The sequence below is a fragment of the Xiphias gladius genome, unplaced genomic scaffold (assembly GCF_016859285.1).
Source record: "Xiphias gladius isolate SHS-SW01 ecotype Sanya breed wild unplaced genomic scaffold, ASM1685928v1 HiC_scaffold_1473, whole genome shotgun sequence".
Lineage (NCBI taxonomy): Eukaryota > Metazoa > Chordata > Actinopteri > Istiophoriformes > Xiphiidae > Xiphias > Xiphias gladius.
The window spans coordinates 277,664-300,729 of NW_024401803.1; the positions used below are offsets into that span (position 1 = coordinate 277,664).

Consider the following 23,066-nt stretch of genomic DNA (forward strand, 5'->3'; position numbering starts at 1 on the left):
GGGAGGAGGGACCGGATAGCCACACCCAGCCAGACACACACCAACGCATATACACAGACACACACAAACACACAGACAAGGAGAAACAGAAAATGGGGACAAACAAACACACAAGGGAGGGAAAACAGATGAGAACAAAGGGAAAAAGGGAGAGACAGAGTCTACCCATAACAGAAACAGGAGTATACCGGAAGATTGATCTTTTCCCACTGTGAGGCACTGGATTTCTTCTTTCCGCTCCACCTCCTCATAGTTCACTATCTTCCCTCTGACCTGCAGCATCTTTTTGGCTACTCTCTTCTTTTACCGGAGAGCTCCCTCTTGACGCTGTCCACCAGCTACGAAAGCTCCTTCCTGGAGCTGTCTTCTTTGTTTGAGAGTTCCTTCCTGAAGTTCTTCTTTTTTTCAACCAGCAGATTTTGGAGTTTTTTTGACACTATCACATTTCAGCTTGCTGTGTTTCAGAGCAGACTATGTCTCATTCAGCTGGGCCAAGGTGTCTTCAATATTGCTGAGTTTTTTTCTGCCACACTTCCATGACCTTCAACCCACCGGACTCTGTCCATTCATCAAAAGTGGCCTCTCCACTTCGTCTTTCTGAGTACAGAGGTGCTCTTGTGGAGAGATGTTTTCTCATCTGTCTTTGTCTTTTCCTCCTCTGCTTTCTTGCAGTCTTTCTTCAACCCCCTGCAGACAGGTTTGGCTGCATTATATTTTTTCTCCAAAGCAGAGAGATAGGGTTGAAGAGAGCTGATCTCTTCTTCTCTCTGTCCAGTCTACTCTTTTTCCTTCTGGAGGTCAATCTTTAACTTCCTGTTGTTTCCCTCAGTGATGGACAGCTTTCTCTGCATGGTCCTTTTTTCATCCAGCAGCTGCTGTCCATCACTTTTCCAAAACTCCCTCTCATGAACATGATCTTTGCAGCAATCCTCGACTTTTCTTCCATTTCTTTCATTCACCCTCCATTTTTCTCATGTCCTCACCCTGTTACACCCACATGCAGAACAAAGAAACACATAAAGGCATTTTCATATCACATAGTATGAAATCTGCTCCTTTTTTTTCACAATTTGACAGTGACACTAGCAGGCAAACAGTAATGTGAATATATTTCATAATTACATAAGTTTGAATAGAAACCTTTCTTTAACTGTTAAGTACATCCTTTATTGATTGGATATGAATTCAAATACTGCATTATGTATTATATTTGTTGTAGCTTTTGAAAACCGAACAAAAACAACAGTAGTCTTTTGCAGTGGTGAATAAAATGTGTCCATTGTCTCCTTACCCTGCTGCCTCTGTTCTCGCTTCTTGCCATGATGGCTGATGATATGAAAAATTATCCAAGATTAAATAAATTAACACAGATGTTGTAATGCATATCTTACACATGAGTTCCTGTGAAGACACAAATGTTACTGAGTTCAACTGGTGAGTCAGTGGAAGATGAGTTTTTGCCTCTGGGCAACTTATTGGCCCTGCCACATACATGTTCAAATTTCTGCAACATCTCACAGACATCTGAAATAAGTTGACATGGGGCAATGCACAGCAGCAATCTTTCCATTGGATCAACTCTGATTTGGAATCTCCTACAGTGTTGGCACAGTACTGTGTTGGGGCTAAAACTAAAGTTTCAGTGGATTTGTCGTCCTTTGAGCTGGGGGCTGGTCTTACACAGCTACAGGATGATGATTAGTGGAGATCTGTATTTTGAAAAGTTATCTGAGGACTGAAAAAGAGGCCCTGGCAGCCGTCTGGGCCTGTGAGAGACTGGGCTCTTATCTTGTGGGTTTGCAATTCACATTTCAAGTTTGCAGTTTGGTGACTAGGGTTGATTGCAGAAAGTGAAATACTGGTGGAATGAGAAATTTTCGTGAAACCGTCTCCCTCACACTCAGAGCCTCTAATGTCAACACCGTCACCTAAGAGACAGAAAGTAGGGGCTGACATGTTTGTGAGGCAGAATCCTATATATTGGTGGTGGATTACTTTTCTTGTTATTTTGAGATCAGAGAAGCTTCACACTCATCTTCAAAGCATATCATCCAGGGATTTAAATCTGTACTTGTCACATTCGCATTCCAGGCCAAAAACAGACCAGAACTGCATCAAGGGCAGCAGGTGTGGTTGACCACACAAGGGGCTGCTAGTAAGGTGATGGGGCTGGTAAATGCACCCCTTTCCGACATTGTGGATACAGGGATGGGAAATTTGCGCAGAAACAAGGCACATATATAAGTTCTCCCACACCAACGGTGGGTCAAGTTGTAGAACCTCTGGTCCTACCTAATGTTAATCCTGGGATGAAAAAAAAAAGATCTTTGTCTTGTTGATATTATAGGCAGCACATAATGGAGGTGTACCTTAATTTAGTTATTTTATTGTTCTTATACAGTGTTAATTTTGTTTTTTGAAAGCAGTATTCACATTATTACTAATGTTCCTGGAGCACGTTATAGGTTTACATGGTTCTTAAGACCAAGACATTTTAAGATAAAGTATGATTTTTTGGAAAGATTTGGTAAAGGCTATATATGAAGAGTGTTCTATGGAGTCTGTTTTAGTACAGTGTGATGTAAACAGGAAGTGTTTGAATAAATATGTAACTCAAACTACTGCAATGTGTTGACCTAGCATTGATTACACAGGTGGAAGGCCAGTTAACAGAAGGAAAGAAGCATTTTCAAGTGTAGTGAGCTTGGTAATGAAATGGCCTTAGTTATGTTTCCAATTTCCTGTTTTAACATGCCAAAAGAAAGTTGCTGAAAGGTCTGTCACAGTTAAAACCATCCCTGTAGCCAGCTATCGATATTCCCATCTAATTTCAATTAGAATTAGAATTTAGGATTCAACAATTTAGGGATAGATTGATGATTTTTTTTTTAATTAAAATTGAATCTTCTCAGGACCAGCTGTATCTGACCTGCATCAACAAACAGCTTTCAGTGAAAACTTTCCTAGTTAATCCTAATGACTTTTCACACGTTACAGAGGACACACTAATTGTTTATCAGTCAATCTTTTTTCTTTTGTTTTAAAATTCATTTTGGGAGATGGGAGGGTGCATAAAAAATAAAGCACTGAACAACAAGCATGTCCTTCTCAAAGAAACAGTCATGAAACTGTTGCTAGGGTATCTCAGACCTGTTATAGTCCTGCTTAGATGATGTCTTGGCATTCCATCCTGTTGTACAGACAAGGCACGAAAGACGGACAAACCTGGACTCTTTGCATATATCTTACTGACATGTGGGGCCCCACAAATGGCTCCCAGACCTTTGATGTCTGATGCAGTCATAGTAGGTCCATGGATTCATTAAGGGAAATGCCTCATGCTTGCGATCAGACATCACACATTCAACGGCCTCTAAGTAGTAGCGGAATATGTAGGAAGGTTTTTAGTTTTGACACAAACATCAAGTTTTGAAGCATTCAAACAGGAAAATCTTGCAATGAAAAATACATTTGCCTGGGGGGATTTAATGAATACAGAAGAGAAATAATATATCGAGAGCATCTGGGTTCTTAGCAAATTGCTTTACTATATGAAATAGTTTTTCTTATAGATTAAGTACTGGCTGTTCCCAGCTTCTCACATATACAAGTCACATAAGCTTTGTCTCTCTGTTTCATTACTGCATGTCCAGGTCGAACCTTGCTGGAGAAGCTGTTCCTGCAGCAGCATCAGGAGGAGCCGGAGGAGGCTGAGAGGCTGTGCTCCAGGATCTTGGCCATGGGTCTCCTGCTGCCATTCACTGACTGCTTCAGAGAGCAGCTGGGTGGCAGCACTGCCCACATCACCTCCGTGCCATCAGCCAAGTTTGATGTAAATAGTCGCAGCTCATAAACATTATTTTTCCAGCTTCGGATATTTTTGTTGTGAGTTGTTTTGATATAAATTCTTCATGGAGGTCTATTTACAAAGATAGGGCATCACTACTACATTTGCATTTTTAAACATTGGTCCATAATGTAATGTGAATAATGTGAATTTAATCCGTTTCAGGGTGCCTTCACATTCTCAAATCAGCATCCAGTTATTTGTAAATTTAGTCCACCATTTGGTACACAAAGATTTTCTTGCAAGACCAGAAACCTATATTCCCATGAATGCATTAGCAAGGCATTATGGGGGCATGAAAAAAACTCGGTACACCTGATAATGTGCTGATTTGAGAGTGTGAAACACAAGGTACTTGCTACACATTTGGAAAACCGGATACTAAACTGACCGCACATTTATTATTAGCATTTGCACATCTGGAGACATGTTGATAAGTTTAACACTAACAAACTCAGAAATGTTAATAAATTTAAAAATCAAAGTGAAATTTTGTTTTGCTGCCTTTGAGACTTAAAAAAAATCTAGTTTTTTTTTTTTTTGAACCACTGAAAACCTGTATAATTTTTCATGCTATTCATTAATTGAATGTAATTATAATTGTCTCTCCAGCATGACCAGTTGTATACATGGGCAGCAGTTAACCAGCCACCACACTCCTTGGATCCTCTTGATGGGAAGCTACCTGGGCAGATCAAGGGCCCCTGGCCCCCAGCCAGGCCTGGTTCAGAAAATAGGACTGGATTCAAATCCACAGAGGCTGGTAATAACAACACTTACACATATTCTGTACATACTGTATATGACATGCAGGTTATCATCAAACTCATGAGACTAAGTTGTAGCTTTTATTCTTTACAGCCCATACACTCTTTTGGAACAGACACTACTCACTTATTTTTCCCAGTGTCTCTAGTCTTAGAGCATAGTGTTAGTTCAGACAAGCACTTGCATTAGTTGATTGACATCAGCCGTTTCATTCAGACTTCACCATGAGTTGCTCGTTGACCAGCTGTTTGGCTACCAGCTGACTAGTAACATCTAACTGTGTTCAATCAGGTACACAATGCGTCCATAATAACTTCACCAGAACAATTTTCCACAAGAGCTACTGTGACTGTTTAATCATTTGCAATAAATGGTCAATTTAAGTGTCTTTGACTGAAAATACTTTCCTTGGGTGGCATTAACTCAGACATTCACAACACTAGACTGTATACTATATTGAAGCCAAATTATCTTCACTGTAGAAGATAAGTAGAAAAGCTTTACGACAGTGTGGCAGTTTCAGGGTTAATGAGTTTCCAAGGATCAGCGTGATTTGACCAACCGCAGATGATCTAGTTATAAATTGTGGATATTAATGAATGAATATGATGATTATGAATACATATGTGATTTAAAAAATGCTACACAATGATGGCTATATTTCCTGTAATAAATGTCTTGTATTATTCAAACTCAAATCTATAGTAGAACAGACTGTTGAAAACTATTTCCAAGAATGTATTCAAGTAATACCACAGGTAAAATTTATGAAAATTTGGTGGTGATTGTCGTTGTGTGGGGGTGGGATTTACAATTTGACACCTCGGCAGGTGACTGATATGTCAGCATGCTTACTGACACTACTGAAAAGTCATGTGTAATCCTAGAGATGCATGTTATCAGTGTTTTTTTTATTTTGTTATTTTTACCTTGCTTTCTCACCTTCTAATGGCATGAAAGAGGAAGTGGGAGGAGGGTGGCAATGATAACTGTGTCAAAGACAAAATGTCCTGCCTGATTTCCATTCAGTTTTATCCAAGGACTCTGACCATGGCATTTGTTTCTTCTCCCCTTTTTTATTATCCTATTTACTTCTGAATGGGATATCTCTATCTTCATTCGGTGGCATTCGTAGAGGACAATCGAGGTCAGTAATAATTTCTGCAACTGTGGGCTGTATTTTTGTGCAGACTCAAAGCCTGAGAATCTGCAAATACAAGCAGCTTGTCATTGCTGTTAGGCTTCAGGTGTAGATTTTTCCACTTGTATGGTAATATAACTTAAAATAAACCTTTCTATACCGTAGTGGTTGGAGTTTAATTTTGGTTGAAACCTGAAAAGTACTCTCTTTTTGTGGTTTAAGTTATTAAAGGCACCCGCATAGGCCTCTCAAGTATAATGTAAAGCCTTTTTTATGTATGCTGATTTTGCCTCATTTACTTTTTAATCCCTTAAGAAAACCAAAAGAGCAGACAAAGCCTTTCATTATGATATAAAGTCAGTGCACAGAAGTAACTGTGCTCTAAAATAAAAGTAAATATTACACAGGGACAACATGGATTTTGCATCTCTGGTTCCCCAAAAATAATTTTAAAGTAAATAAGTGTGCCGTATGTGTCTACATCCTTAGCTTGAACGTGTTTACACTTCAACTGAAAATAGAGCCACACTTTTTTTTTTTTTTTTACATAAGTGAATGTTAAATCTTATCTTTTTAGTTTCACTCTTTGTCAATGTATCACAACAGTGACTGAGCTGTCAGTGAAGCAAAGATAGTTTCGTCTCTCAGCAGAATTATTTATCTAACCCTCACTGCATTTAAACATCTTTTTTAAACCCACTAATAAATTGCACAGTACTAAGTTATGTTTTTTATAATTTGTGATGTGAACTAGTAGAACTCTATAACCAGGCTCCTCTTAATAAGCGCAAAACACAGCAGCAGAAACTGTGATAAGAGTATTTCACCTCATAATTTGGTGAGGGAAGCAGCTCCCTGGCTGGTAGCTCCTATTTGACAACAGGCAATTAGCTCTGTCCTGATACAAGTGTGGAAAACTTGACTCCATTAACTCAACTTTGAAGGTTCAATAAGAACCTTGTATGGAAAACCAATGCTATTTAGCATTGGTGAGCACCTTGATTATATTCCCACACTATTTCATGTCAGCCACATCCAAATAATAAAGCTAGTCAAGAGTTTCATTCAGGAAAAGCATCAATTGGTGTAACATGTGCAACCAAATGCATTTCTGTAGCATGCTCTCAACCATATTGTCCACTTAATTTGGGGTATTTAAATATATATAAATATCAACCTAAATACGCCACTCCATAAATCTTCAATGTGTGTCATACATAGCAGAGGAACCCAAATGCAGGACACAACTCAGTTCAGAAACACCAAAAGTGAGTTTCTCAAACTCAGCAGAGAGATTAGAAAAATGAGTGGGGGTTTTGGGCAAAGGGCTGAGGGAAGTGGGCAGTAGGCAGAGAGGAAGCAGTGAGGTGAGCAGGGAAGGCAGGTCCTGGAAGCTAGGGAATGGGTAGATCAGTGGGCAGGCAGGAATTTTTCTGGAGGGGCAGAGGGAAGCCGGTTGCACATGGAGAGGGAGCCGTGTGGAGAGCAGGGAATTTAGGAGAAGGAGTAGATGACTTGCAGGCAGGTGAGGTTGAGATAGCTGGTGGCTGGCAAGGCAAGCAGGCGGTCTGGAGTGTGGTAATCTGAAAAGCTGGCAGGCAAACAGATGAGAAGTGGTCCAGAAAACAACGAGACAAATGTTAACTGGAGCAAGAACTTAGAATGTAATTTCTAAGCAGACTGAGTATAATCTACCATACTGCTGAAAACAACAATCTAGCAAAGAGTGGCTGTAGAATGTGTGAATATATACTGCTTACTTGATGAGCTGATGGACTGCAGGTATGCTGGCTGATTGGCAACAGGTGGCTTACAGACAGAGAGAGGGAGAGGGAAGAGCACCATGCCTCAGACACAGCCACACAAATACACACACACACAGACACACAGACACACAGACACACACACACACACACACACACACACACACACACACACACACACACACACACACACACACACACAGAGAGAGAGAGAGAGACAGAGAGGGGAAAGACAGAAAACATGGGGAAAAGGGAAACACTAGAAACATAAGACAAAAAACTGCTGTCACGGCCTAGACCGCGATACTGTGTGACAGAGACCAACACATCAGTGCTAACATTACATTATACTACTGTATATTACAAATTCTGGTGTGTTACTGCTATTATATCACAGTTGTGTCACATTTTTAATTAACACCATGCAGCTGAATGGCTCAGGCAGATATTCAGATCCAGTAGATCTGATTAAAATTACAATTTATTTTGGTCTGGCAAAAAACTGATGATGGTGTTTAGTTTACAACTGGCTGTTGTTGATAAGGTGCTTGGTTAGAGGTAAAAAAAAATTATTAATTTGATGTAACTGGGAAATATTGGTACTAAGCAGAATCAAGATATGTATTATGCACAGTCACTTCATGGTTTCATGTGTTCATAGTCATTTACAGGAGTCCTAGGAGCGTTGTGAAAAGTGTTTCTGTTGTACTATATTCTAGTGACCTGCTGATGTGTCTGTTGTTCCAGAACACCATGCAGCCATCTTGGGTGTGAGGCAACACCAGAAGCAGAGCCAAGATTGTCCGGTCAGTCACTTTAATTTTCTATGCTTTACTTGAAACCTGGAGCAGAAGTGATTTTTTAACAAAATATATGTAGAAAAAAGACTGGTATACAGAACACATTATAGTTAATTCTAAATGGTGTTATGTAAAATGATTTTGAACATAATTGTTGTGCATGATCCTAAATAAAAGTACTCTTTTTTCCTCTCACATCTATACAATATTTTTTAGTTCAGGGATTATGATTGGTTTGAATTTACAAAACATGAACACGCTGTAATGTAGAGTTTAAGACTTGATTATAAATGGCTCTAGAGCTTATGACTCCATATAATCTTTCTTTATGTGAAAGATGTTTATCCTGGTGATGTAAAACCAATTGATGAACATAGACCTAAATAAATGTTTATATAATTCTATAGTTTAACAGAGATTGGATCAGTGGCAAAGTATTTTTGAAGGTATTTTTGTCCCAAAAAACATGATCACCAAACTAAAGGAATTTGTATTTATGGATAATAGTCACATGGATAGTTCTGCCTGAGAGACTGAAATCAGAGGAAAAATAGATTTTATAGTACTCTAATCCATTCAGGTGGAGATTAACCACAGTTCGTAAAAAAAGTGAGAGCTAATGGTATTTGTGATTCAAGAATTGAAGAAGGTTAGCCGCTGTTCCACTAGGTTCTATATCTCAATGCAATCTCTCAATCAGCATTTCTTTCATCGATCTTTCAAAAAAGGTGAGGTGTTTTCCTGGAGTTTACTTTCCTCTGGGGTTTACTAAGACAAATTGGCTCCACTATGGCAGATGCTATAAGAAACTGAAACATTTGTGAAACAAATTAAACAATCATTACTTTGTGAGAACAGAAACAACTGCAGCTTCCATGACAAAAACAATATATTCGTATCATTGTAACTTGGTTTTGTTAAAGTTACTCCTCTTTTCGTCCAGTCTTCTTTGACCATGTGAACTAACCACAGATATTCAACTGTCCTGCTATTATTACAGACACGAGAACTAACCACAGTCCCTTGACTTGCTCATAGACTCTTTGGCAGCCATAAAATTTAGCCTGCAAATGTCTAGGGCTTATGGAAAATGCAGTTTGTTAAAGAGCACTAAAAACAAATTATTGAATAAACAGCAATATATCATAAAACTACTGTCCTTATCTAAACATATGAAGTGAACCACACAACCTGCTGTTGAGAAAGGCTCTGTTCAAAGGTAGGATTTTTAGTGGTTAGTGTAGTCACACATGTCAGTTGGATTTTGAATTAGATTTTCTTACTTCTGGAAAGCATGCTGGAAGTTTCAATTTCACTTCGGCTCTTTATAGGGGGATGGGAGGTAAGATCTCTATAGCACACAGATTAGAGCTGTATACTAGTCACACAAAAAATACCCTGCTGTCAAAACCAAAGTCTGCTTAACTGAAATAGCAAATGAATCAAAATCTGCAAGCTGGCTAAAGTAGTCAACTCGTGTCAGACGCTACAGTCATATGGCATACTCTTTTTGCTGCAGCATGTATCTAATGCTCCTTTTTAGACATGGCAGACCCTTTGAGCTGTAAGTGCTACAAGGTCAGAGCTCAGGTACCAAATGTTATTGCTGTACATATTCTTCATTCACATAATCGTCTATTCTGTGTTAGTTGGCTTCAGAGGATATGTACACAGCATATGTACACGATGTATCCTCCGTGGCTTTGTTTGGTCACATGAGATAAGTATTTATTTCTGAGAGGACCAACAGAATATCATCTCTCAGTGAGAGTAAAGTTTAAAGTGAAAAGTTTAAAGTAAAAGAATCTTTCTGATTTCCTGATTTTAATAAACATTATTTTTAAATGAGAGCTTCTTTGATTTTTCTCCCCCTTGTGTTCTCTTATTTGCAGGAGGACCGTGTCCTTCCTTCAGCAAAACTGAAGGAAAAACATGTTAATGTCATCCAACAGTTGGAACAAACCATAGAAGACCTCAGGACTAAGATTGCTGAGCTAGAGCGACAGCCCCCTCTGCATGTCAGGGACAGTATAAAACACACAACCTTCACTACAGATAAGGAGTGTGGAGGAGAGGAGGGCCTGCTGAGGCCTGTGTGTGATGTTCACCTGCAGACAGATGTTGCTCCATCTCTTGGCTGCCTGAAGGCCAAGTCGGTGCAGACATCACCCATGGATGACAACTTTGAGTTCAAAGTACCTTGTAGTGAGCTGGGTAGAGGGAAGAGCTTTCTACAGCCCCCACCCAGGCAAGACAGCTTCCAATGTTCATGTCAGCAGCAGCCTCTTCCTCCGCCTCTGCCTTCCCTTCCGGGAGGAGTAGTGCCTCCTAATCCAGGACAGAATGTAGTACCTCCTCCACCACCACCTCCTCCTCCACCATTACCAGTAGGCTCAATGCTAGCCCCTCCACCACCACCTCCTCTACTACCTGGTTCAGCAGTTCCTCCTCCTCCCCTTCCTGGTGGCCTTGTCCCACCCCCACCCCCTCCTCTCCCTGGTGGCATTGCTCCACCCACACCTACTCCTCCTCCCCTTCCTGGTGGCCTTCTCCCACCCCCACCCCCTACTATCTCTGGTGGCATTGCCCCTCCCCCCCCCCCTCCTCCATTACCAGGCCTTGGAGGCCCACCTCCTCCACCACCACCTCCTGGCTTTGGTCCTCCTCCTCCCCCTCCTCCACCAGGAGCTATCTTTGTTCCTCCAGCTTTTCCAGGATCTCTGGGCACCTTGCCTCCTCCTCTGCCGTTGGGGCTGTATGCTATGGGTTTGACTCAGGAGAAACCACCCAGGAAGGCTTTGGTTGAGCCACCCAGACCCATGAAGCCACTGTACTGGACCAGGATCCAACTGCACACCAAAAAGTAAAGACGTAAATTAACAACTGTAGCCATGATTGACCCAAAAAGATGCTGCAATCTTTTAAAATGTATTTGCACCATGAGTAAAAAGATTATGTGTTCTATATAATGGAGGAAATAGTGTAAAACAAGAAGTAACTGTTCAAAGGATCTGGATCTGATATGATTTAAGTTTGGTGTTAACATTTTTGAAACATGTAGACATTATACCCTAAAAGATATGTTTGCCGTTATTCTGTGTTTTTATATTGGTAACAAAACCCATGAAAAGCTTCAAACCAACAATGTGTTAGTACCAGCCCTCAGCTCTAAGCCCATTGGTTCCTAGTGAAGACGTAAATCTTTAAACGCATCTTCTTTTAAAAGGCTCAGTAAATTCATAAAACAGCTGGTCACTGTAGTTTTTATCAAACATTACTCAAACAGGAGGAAATAATGCATTTGTTGGGGACTATTTTCAGTGGCAGATTAATCTACATTTGGTACTCTACAATTGGCAGCTGGACAGTGTGTGTGGGACTGAGTCAAAATAAACTACAGTGTGTGTGTTCATGGTAATGAAAGAACACATCACCCAGCGCAACAGTCTGGCTCTTTGATGTGTTTTAAATAGTTTTTGGACAACAATAGAGCTCTGTGTACAGAGGAATTAGATATATCAGGCTTTAATGGACACACAATACTTGTTACTAGGAGACATTCAGTGTTGGTTTGAGTCTGCGCATGTGATTTGTTGACAAGAAGAAAAATATCACCAGACTTTTCACTCAAGAATTAACATTTTTACCTGTTTTGAAATTTAATGTTGTAGGCTAGATAAGTGTTCATGTTCTACTACAGTGTTAATGCAAAGTAGTGGCGTTTAAAAATGTCACTATTTACATCCGTATCTGTATTTTCTAAGACAGAAAATTGATTTGCATTTGTTTTGGCATGAGAGTAGTTGAGCTTTTTTTTATTTCTTTCAACCACATCTATGTTTACTTGTTGAGTGCCCTATGGGTTTGTTTTATTGTTCAGTAGCCTCGACTTGGAGGTCCTATATTTCAGAACCTCTTGTCTCCACATGAACATATCCCCTATCTGATATTAATATTATGTTCAGTGGTAGACTTTTTAAAAGAGTCTGCATCCTTGATCTAAACTGCTAAAGGCTAATTTTACACGCGAGTGTAAAACTGTCTAGAACTCTTTTTGCTGCATCGTCTGTTATCAGATTTCCTGCAAAGTACTGAATGGATGAAATTCAAACTTAATACAAATCTGTGCAAAATTGCATCACCATTTTGCAGCAGTAACACCAGGGGAGGATAATCATACTTTACTGTTGAAAACCTTTACACTTTTTTTAGATTTTTAAGTGCTACCTGTAAGTGCTGTTATGTGTTTCTCAGGGAGGTTTCTTCTTCCTTGGTCTGGGAGACAATTGAGGAGCCTGATGTGGACTTTGGGGAGTTTGTAGAGTTGTTCTCGAAAACAGCTGTAAAGGAGAAGAAGCAGCCGCTCTCTGACACTATCACCAAGTCCAAGACCAAACAGGTCAGTGTTTAAGTTTGTTTTATATACAGTAAAAGTAGTATTATTAAAATTCTAAATTCAGCAAAACTATTTATCACAGATTATTAACGTATTTATTGTTCCTTCTTAAAACATAAAAGTGTGATATGGCTTGAAATAAAAGGGGTCAAAAGCTGTAGTACTAACCCTCTACTAGCATGGGTTTACTGGGAGGTCAGGCCAGTTAGCCTAGTCCTGGAACACGCATGCAGCACGCTCTCATGTGCACTCCGAATGAAAGGCATGGATGGATTTTTTTGACAGTTCACCAGCCTACCGATGCAGTGGCCCATCGGGATTTATCCCAATATGCCCGAAGGCCAGTACGCCACTTTCTACAAGTTAAAGCCAGTTAGAATTAAGTACTCTAATGGCTAATTCTTAAGGTTGATATTTGCCTTGGTGTGTCTGTCAGGATACATATGGCTAAACCCAGAATGCAGTCTCAATTTTTTATTTGAAGCATAGTAAATAACAGGTACAATCAGATATATCCTAGTCAAGTCTGTTGATGGGTAGGGAAGTGGTTTTATAAATAAGGCACAAAAGTAAAGATCTTATTGAACCAATAAAAACACACCCAACAATATTTAAAAATCTAAAAAATAACTAACAGCCTTCAAAAAAGCCGATTAAATGTTATAATTAAGTCCAAATTATTAGGTAGTTCGATCAACTGTGAAAATTTAGGCATATTATACACAGTGTATGGACAGAAACTCAGAAATTGGCTCTGCTGCATTTCTTCAACTTGAGAAAGGAAAGGGTTCTCTCTAGTGGCGTAATAAATTATAACACCTTTATAACACCAACTCTGCCATTGCAGTTAATTGGACCATTAACAATGGCTACAAAGTAATAAACTGAATGCAAACCTGGAATATAATAGGAATATAGCCAATAACAGCAGCAATGCCACAATGCTTGATGGATGCTCCCACAACACCTAGTAGCTGTGGCATTATGGTGTAGGGCACTGCTGATCTCTCTTTTGTGGGCCTTTATAATGGGCTTATTATGTTTTCCCTGAATGTTGCTCAAAGACTCTCAATTGTCTTAATGTCCAAATTCTATTCTGGAAATAAAAAGTTTGATAAACTGAGTTTAAATGTTGTCCTGCACCACAAAAAATGGATGCATAAATGTTTTAACAAGGATTTTAAACAGTGAGGATTTTTGAAGTTGCTTGATGTAAACAAATTTAACCTACATTTGAATACTGACCTACAAGCCAAGTCGGTGGCCTCCTGACAGACAGTAAACTACAATCCCCATCATTGTCTTATACAATCAGACCATCAATAGGAGGTTGTTTACCAAAAAGTTTGCAAATATGTTGTTTTGTTAATGACACATGGAACAAGTCATATATAAAACATATAGGGGAGTAAATGACCATGTGGTTAAAAATATAGTATGAGAGTTAAGTTAAGCCAGTGTGTTTGTTACTGCTGTTTAGATTCCTGCAAATGAAAATTTAAAAAAATTCACCACAGGAATTGTAAGAGGTCATTTGCAGTCACATGACAAAACAAGTGGATGGTATTTTTTATTGTAGCTGGTGATATTAATCATACAGACAGCAGAACTTTTTTATCTAAATTCCACCGCCATGTCCAGATCCCCACCAGGGGAAGAAATACCTTGGACATATTTATACAAATATTCCTGGCGGATACAAAGCCCTTCCCTGTTCCTCATTTTGGTATATCAGAACATATTTTTTCAGCTTCTCCTTCCAGGTTACTTCCAGCTGATAAAAAGGGTCAAACCATCAGTAAAAACTGTTAAAGTGTGGACAGATGAAGCTACAGCAGCTCCACAGGATTGTTATAAGTGCACAGACTGACACATTTTCAGATATGCTGCCATGCAGGAGAACCACATCAATCTTGAGGAATATACATCATCAGTGATATCATACATCAGTAAATGTGTTGATGACGTAGTGATCAAGAAGACAATAAAATCATTCCCCAACCAGAAAGTCTGGATGAAAGGAGAGGTCAGGGATCTTTTCTTTCCAGAGCCAAAAAAGCTGCCTTTCGGTCAGGTGACAAGAAAGCATACAACTCCACCAGAGCGAGGCAAAGTGGAGACAACAGCAGAGACTGGAGAGAGATCTCAACACCAACAACACCAAGGATATACCATCCAGAACATCAAAGGCTACAAAAGCAGGAGCACCCCCACCATGTGTGAGGCCACTTTGCCAGTTGAGCTTAATATATTTTACGTTCAGTTTGATCTCCTCGACAAACAGTCAGCTGTAAAGTCTACTCTACCTCCAGAACACCTGAACTTAGAGCTCTGGACTACACTCTGCAATTGGATACTGGACATACCTCACAAACAGACCCTAGACAGTTTCAATTGACAGTTACACCTCCTTCACTCTAATGCTCAACCCCGGAACTCCCATGTTATGTGCTCAGCCCCCTCCCTTCACACTATACACCCATGACTGCATTCCGAGACATGGAGAGAACGCTGTTGTGAAGTTTGTGGATGACACCACTATCATTGGCAAACAATGACGAGAATTCATGTCGTTAGGAAATCAACAGTGTTGCGGAGTGGTGCACAGAGAACAACCTACAGTTATGTCAACAAAACCGAGAAGCTGATTGTTTATTTCAGAAAAAAGGAGGCAAAGACACACACCCCGATCAACATCAGTGGCGCAGATATTCATGGTCAACAAAGGATGATTTCTAACTATTTTGGTGACCCCCTGACCTTTCCTCTCCCAGACACTGTAGTATGTTTGTTCCATCCCAGACTAGAGGTCCTAGTTTTAGTATTGTTACCACGCTTTCATTAATTTTATAAATTACTCATCATTTACTCCCAACGCCAACTTTTATCAGATTGATAGTCATGCTACAGTTGCAGTGTCATCTTTGGTGCCATATTTTTGGAAATGCTGCAAAATAAAATGCAAACCAGTACAGCATTTGACACACTGCATGTGCTGCAATGGCAAAACTACATCTAAGCTATTGAATCTAAACCTGTATCTGTTTCTTTTTAGGTTGTGAAGCTCCTAAACAACAAGCGTTCTCAGGCAGTAGGAATCCTCATGTCCTCCCTGCACCTTGATATGAAGGATATCCAGCATGGTGAGTTCATCAGTTTGTTTGCTGTAGTTAGTGTAATAGCTTGATAATTACATACAGTAAGACAGGGTTCTTATTCCTCATGAAATGTCATAATTTAGATAGGCCATAACCAGAAACACTGAGGAAAAGATCCACCTCAACAAGTTGTTTAGTCTCACATTTTGCAGTAAGAACCTACTTTTACCAAAGAGGAAAATGATACTACTAAGAGAACAAGAAAATTCCACTCAAGGAACCTTTTATTTTTATTTACCTACATATCTACAGCATTTTGGATGGATATTTAATGGATGGATATTCATCTAATCATAAGAAAAACCTTTGTCAATAAATGTGTTGTTTTTTTTTCTGCCATTTGATATTTTGTCCAAAACAGTTGTCTTGGTAAAATAATAACAAGCATGATTACAATAAAATTGTCATAAATCTGATACATGTCCAATCTGCATCTTATCATTTCAGACAGTTCAGTAAAGAAAGTCAAAATATGTAATAAGTTTTTCTTTAAATAGAAAAAAAAGTAGAATGAAAGTAAGAATGAAACTTATCCATAACCCAAAGACTGAGGTACAGGTTGAGCTTTGACTCTAATCAACCATCACTCTCTTGTCCTCCTGTCTTCTTTGTAGTATTTCATTGTTTCCTGCATACTCCCTCTCAGTGTTTTCATGGGGCCTGTTTCAGAAAGTAGGTTTAACAAACTTTGAGCCTGACCCTAAACTCTGAGTTGACTAACCCTGAGATGGGAAACTCATAGTTTTTGGTTCCAGAACAGCTGATCTGACTTAGTTCAATCAACTCTGAGTATGTTTACTCTGAGTTAAGCGAGCCATCATCAATGGAGCTCTGATACTGCGAATCACTATGGCAACGGGTAAATCAGGAACAGAGCTTCCATTTTAATCCAGTGGAGCAAGAAAGATTAATGTATGGCAATGCACATTTATCTTTTAAAAACACAGCAGCAGCAGTGAAAGAGGCTGAGTTGGAGAAAAGAGTCAATAAGTTAACATTATTAAATTTCATTCAGCGTGGTCCACTAGACCACATTTAGAGACTTTAATTTCTTTAGTGGATGCTAAGGAAATTAGTGCTGAAATCCTACTGTTTGTTGGAATAAATTTTTGAATATATTTATTCAGCTGTAACCTGATGAGGACAAAGTGCTGGTGGCAACAGAAGATGAAGATATAGATCAAACAGAAAAGACATAACTTTATAGATCTATGGTTGTAAACTCATTGTCCAACCCAGTGATAGCTTAATGATTTTGATGATTTGCAGTTGAAAATGTGTCTAGGTAAAAACTGGGTGTAAATTTTCGGATGTCTAGTTTACATTTTACATTTAATGACTATATTTATACATATAGTAACTTTAAGTACAGTAACTGTAATGATATTAAAACAAGTTAAGAATATATGCATCCTATATACAAAAAATCACTTTTAAACTACATTTAGTTTAAATAGAAAAAAATATTTTAAATCAGAAATATCACATAATCTACAATACTAGTGCAGTGCCCATTCAGAACATGCTTGTTATCTCATTAATAGTTCAATATTTTATTTAATCATCTAATCATCATCATCTAATTTCCATGTCACTGCTGTGTTGTGATATTAATAATAATAATAGACCCTATTTGTCAGATACTTCATCAGGAAATACTTGACCACAAATTCAAAACAATTGCTGTGACACATACACTCACTTTCCAATTCATTAGATACACCTAGATAAAACTAATGCACTATAATACAATAGGCCTGCAATAAATCCTTATAATGATTATAATGTTCAGTTTTTATTGAATCTGTTTGAAAGACGTGTTGATTTATTTTCATGTTAATTTTGAAGGGTATTAATTTGTATGGGGTTACACTGAGAGGTCAATCCTAATATTTTGTTCATCCCATTTATTAAGGTTTACATAATATTAGGAACAGAGTTTTATCCAGATGTACCTAATAAACTGGCAAGTTAGTGTAGATTAATTTAATCACTGTGTGTCATAGTAACCCTTTCCTTGAACTGGAGAATCAGTACTTTCACAGAAGAACTTGACTTAAAACTTAAAATGGGTATGACATGGATTTATTTCATCACTGGAGTCATATGAAGTTAAGAAAATCACTGGCAAGTGTATTTTTGCATCAGCAAGGAAGATATTTGAAATGATTTACAAACTGTAACAACAATCTGTAACATTAGTTTAAGGCATCTTCTCAGTCATACATGGCAGTTAAAGTGAAAATATACATAAGATGAGTGACAACGTTAGATGACGCATGGTGTAAAGTTACCATAACAGCAGCGGTGCATAAATTACTTGTTCAGGCTGTTAATAATCCTTATATAGGCTATCATGCTTGGGTGGGGATAAGAATTAACAAAATGGTTCTGTCTTTCTGTTGCTGCGTCTTAAACAAAGCAATCCAGAATGCTTTCCCTACAAGTGACCGTGCACAGCAGTTGTATTGCCGTGAAAAGCCATTTCTGGTGGTTCGATCCTCGGATCCCCCAGTCTGCAGGTCGAAGTGTCCTTGGGCAGTATAATGAACCCTAAGTTGCCTCCGATGTATCATCGGTGTGTGAATGTGTGTGTGTGTAGAGAAAGCGCTGTATGAATGTGTGCGTGAATGGATGAATGTGGCAGTAGTGTAAAGTGCTTTCAGCGGTCAATAAGACCAGAAAAGCACTTCATAAGTACTCATTCCATTTTCTTTAATCATACCTGGTAACATTATTTTTCAATTCTATGATTAGTTGTCTCTCTCTCTGTCAATTTTCAATTTTCAGTTCAATTCAAATGGGCTTTATTGGCATGGGAGAAAAATGCTTAGATTGACAAAGCAAGTGTGAAATAAAAACAACAAAACAAAAAAAAATTGTATATAAAAAGAAGATTTGTAATTTTGCTGTTAGAAATATACAGTATACCATATATAGAGATACTTAAAAAATAATTTAAAGTAAAATAGAAAAGTTTAAAATGTAAAAGAAGAAATATAAATACAGTGAGAACTATATAAACCTTGCAATATTTTTTTTAAATAAATGAATGTTTTAAAAGATATTTGTTCTGTATGTCAGTCGTTTGTCTATGTACAGAGATCAGCACAGTACAAATGGTCAGTGCAAGAATAAAAAGGTGATTTGACAGTCTTCATGGCGGTTGTATTACATTAGATACCCTTTTCTGGTCACAATAGCTCACATACTGTATCTTGCTGCTGTGTCTGCACATTGCTGTATTTTGGCCAGTAGGTTTGGAAGTTTTTTGTTATTAACGATGTTTTCACAGATCCCTTCATTTACAGAGTTTCCTTCATCTCAAGATTAAGAACAGAGCTTCAGCTTATCCGCAGACTGTTCTAACACCCTCGCCAGTTCATTGATGTATTTGTGGAAGAGGTTCAGATTCAAGCTGCATCCTTGTCTGCACCCCTGGCTTCGAGGAAAGAAGCCTGTGTGTGTTTTGCCAGTTTTAACATCGCCCTTGTTGTTTGTGTACATTGAGTTAATGATATCTTAGGTTTTTCCCCCAACACCACTTTCTTAAAGTTTATACAGCAGCCTCGTGCCGAATTGAATCAAAGGTTTTGTTGAAGTCAACAAAGCAGAAGCACAATTTGCTTTTGTTTTTGTTTATTTGGTTGTCAGTCAGGGTGCTGAGGGTGAAGATATGATCTGTTTTATGATAATTTGGTAAAAAGCCAAACTATCGTTGAAGTGATTTTATTTTGTCCGGAAGTTCTCTAGTTTAATTGGGGAGTCTAGCAGATTCTGATGGTCTTTTATTGTTGACTCTAAACTTTGTAGTTTATGTTGTGTTTGTGTGTTTTGTTGTTGCTGTTTGTATGTGTTTTTGCTGTTCAGGTAGGCCCTCATATTTTTGTTTGTTTAGAATCTTCCACTCTTCCCAGAAGTGTTTTATTTTTATGGATTCCCCATGGCAAGTAGCTGGTTTCTAACATGTTGGTCTTTTTTTTCCCCTACTGTATTTTTATACTGTTTCAATGTTACACCATAGTGAAGGCATAAAGTATGTTCTGGTTGTCTGTGTCTCTATGTTTTCAGTTTAATTGGTTCCTTAACTGCCTTCTGAGGTTTTTGCATTCATTGTCAAACCATTTGTCATTGTTGTTATTTTATTTATTTTGATTGGTGTTTGAGGCATTTAGGTTGGATAAAGAGGCTGAAAGGTCAAATACTGTATATCATTAAGGTTTCTACTGCCCAGTTTATGTCTTCACTGTGGAACTGAAAGGTTATTTCCAGAGAGTAGTCTTAAGAGTGATTGGACTTACTGTTGCCGAATAGCATTTTGGTAAGCTTCCACTCTACCTTCTTTCCATTTGTAGGTTTTTTTTAATGGTATGTAGTTTGGTTGGCTCTGATACTTCATGATTGCATGTTGATCTGTTCAGGTAGACTGTGGTTTTACTGTGTACTGACAGGGGTGTCAATGGGCTGACAGGGAATGCTCTGATAGACACCCAGGCTGAGGTCTAATATGCCGTCCTGTTACCCAGAGATGAGCTGTAGGTCTACCTACTGTAGGAGTCCCCTCGAAGGCTACCATTACAGGCCCAGCGACCAACAAAGTTGTAAGAGCTGTGACCCATGTTTCTTTGTTATTTTTTTTAGTTTTGTCTTGGGGCCATATTAGAGAGGAGAGGCTTTCACCTCCTGGTAGGTGTTTGTCTCCCTGTGTGTTGAGTGTGTCAGGTTCTCGTCCTGTCCTGGCATTGAGGTCCAAATAGACTACAATGTGGCCATGAGACAGTAAATGGTTAAAGTCCCCTCCAGGATGGAGAACATGTCATCCTTAAAATATGATGATTCCAATGGGGGGATGTACATAGCTCACACGAGGATGTTTCTCAGTTGAGATAAGTTCCTTTATTTATTTCTACCCATATGTAAAAACCACCTGTTTTGATTAGCTTAATGGAGTGGGTTAGTTCTGATTTGTACTATAATAACATGCCTCATGAGTCTCTTCCCTGTTTGATCCCTGTGAGCTTAGTGGATGGCATTACCAGCTCTCTGTAGTTTACACGGCAGCCAGTGGGACCATCTCCTCTGTACCATGTATCCTGTAGGACAATGATGTCAGTGTTTGAAATTTCTGTTGAAATCTGGTTTTCTACTCTTAATACCAAAGGCAGTTGACCTCAGACCTTGTATATTCCAGGAAGAACTAGTATAACATTTGTATTCCATGGTTTGTTGTTCAGAGACCATTTAGGCCGAGACCATGATTGCATAGAGCTGCCTGAGCATCTGGTGTAAGCTTAGGTCATAGGGTGGATCTCCACCAGGTGTAGGTCAGGGCTTGCTCTGCTCACAGCTTGTGCATATGTGTTGTGTGGGGTTGGCAGGAAGGTGCTGGACCAGGGTACAGCAGGGTGTCCTCTGAGTGTTGCAGCAGGGTGTCCCCTGTCTCTATCTGCTGGGAGTGTTTCAGTGCGAGTGTGTTTTCCATATTTTCTATCTTTTGCTGTTGTCTTTGCAGACATATTTGTATAGATCTGTTACCGTTACTGTTTTTTGGTTTAAAGTGGTTTTGGACCGGTGATGGCTCACACGGCAACATGGAAATTAAACTATACCGTCCAACTGTCAGGTGCTCTGTGGAAGACAGTTCTGTAGTTTGGTTGTCGGAGAGATTGTTGGTTATAAAAGTGTTAAGTCAGAACTTAGAATGAACAATTTTGTTGGCATTTTTCTGGACAGCATTGATAAAGTCAGTGTGATTGATAAATGAGGTGTGGTGATTCAGGACACCTTTGTCCAGGTGGTACCACTGGTTAATCTCGTCAAAAAGGTCATTTTGTCGAAAGTCCCTCTTTTCAGTGGTAATGAAATTTGGAGAGAGAACTGGCGAGACAAGGTCAGTTAATGGTTGTAAATCCCCACACCTGAAACAGGTTTCCGTCAGAAGCCAGGTTTTTAAGATTCTGAAGAACAACACTGAGTTAAATCTGATGTTCAATTTCAGAGTGGATGATTCTGACTACGCTTTATGCATCTTCAGAGAAAATGAAATGTTTGGACTCATGTGTTCCTGTCCAAAGAAACTACCTACTGAGGCCAATGATAGTGAACCAGACACTGACAGTTCTCCACTCCCTTGGACAACTGTCCATGGGTTAAAACTGCATTGGCCAGTTTATATATGTCTACAGCTGCTTTTATCTTGATCAAACAGTCATAATGTGCATATACAGATTCAGAGCATCTTTATCTGACTTGTATTGTTGTACAAGTCGGTTGTATTCAGCAATGTCAACTCAAACAGGTCTTTTAGCAGTTCAAACGCAATGTCACCATGAACATAACCAGGTCTATGACAGCTATAGAGACTGAAGTCGTGGATTTGTGTGGTTTGGTAGAATCCACAGGAGATTGAGGTCTTATTGAATCCCACCTTTGTTTGTTTTTTGCCGTAGTTTTGTCTCTGGGCCATATTGGACAGGGGAGGCTTCAACCTCCTGGTAGGTGTTTGTCTCCCTGTGTGCTGAGTGTGTCAGGTTCTTGTCCTGTCCTGGCACTGAGGTGCCCACAGACTATAGACCTCGAGGTCTGGTCTGGAAAAAAGGAGGACTGAAATATTTGGGAGCGTTTGTGGGAAAAATAACTGTTTTTACAGAAAAATTGGGAGAACATTTTAGAAAAGGCTGAAGGTCATCTTAAAAAATGGAAGTGGCTTCTACTTAAAATGTCATGTGTGTGCTTTTTTTTTTATCATTAATAACCTGTTTTCCTCTGCTCTGTGGCACCAGTTGGCCTGTGTTGATCCTCCAGCATCTCTTCTGTCTAACATCCAAACAGTTTTGGTGGACTTCTTCTAGGACAGGTACACTGGATACTTCAGAGTCTTCTGTTTCTCTCGGAGGAGGAGGGTGGACTGGGTCTGATTCATCAGAGAATGCTCTCTGGGCTCACAGACCTGTTGTGGAGACTTTTGTCCTGCTGTATTCTGCAGCAGTTGGGTGGCCTGGGACTGAGCCAGTGTTTGTTTTTAATGGATCCTAGAAAGAAAACTAGAACACTTCCTCTCTCCCAGATTTCTATCAGAATGTTTTTACAGTATGAACTCATAGACAGGGACAGACGGGCTCTCTGTACTGGCTGTTGAAGGAGCCTGTACTGTGTGGAGGAAGTTTGGACACTCCTGGCTGGGCGGGACCCAC

The 23,066-nt window shown here is 39.2% G+C and overlaps 1 protein-coding gene across 1 annotated transcript in view; it reads left to right on the forward strand.

Annotated features, from left to right (window-relative positions):
• The window catches only part of LOC120787399 (formin-2-like), a 47,663-nt gene that overhangs the window by 8,874 nt on the left and 15,723 nt on the right, over positions 1 to 23,066 (forward strand). The window contains exons 3-9 of the mRNA XM_040123018.1: positions 3,654 to 3,832; positions 4,460 to 4,636; positions 7,155 to 7,281; positions 8,267 to 8,325; positions 10,212 to 11,182; positions 12,574 to 12,718; positions 15,771 to 15,858. Of these exons, the coding sequence (XP_039978952.1) occupies positions 3,654 to 3,832; positions 4,460 to 4,636; positions 7,155 to 7,281; positions 8,267 to 8,325; positions 10,212 to 11,182; positions 12,574 to 12,718; positions 15,771 to 15,858 (1,746 nt within the window). The remainder of the gene's footprint in view (positions 1 to 3,653; positions 3,833 to 4,459; positions 4,637 to 7,154; positions 7,282 to 8,266; positions 8,326 to 10,211; positions 11,183 to 12,573; positions 12,719 to 15,770; positions 15,859 to 23,066) is intronic.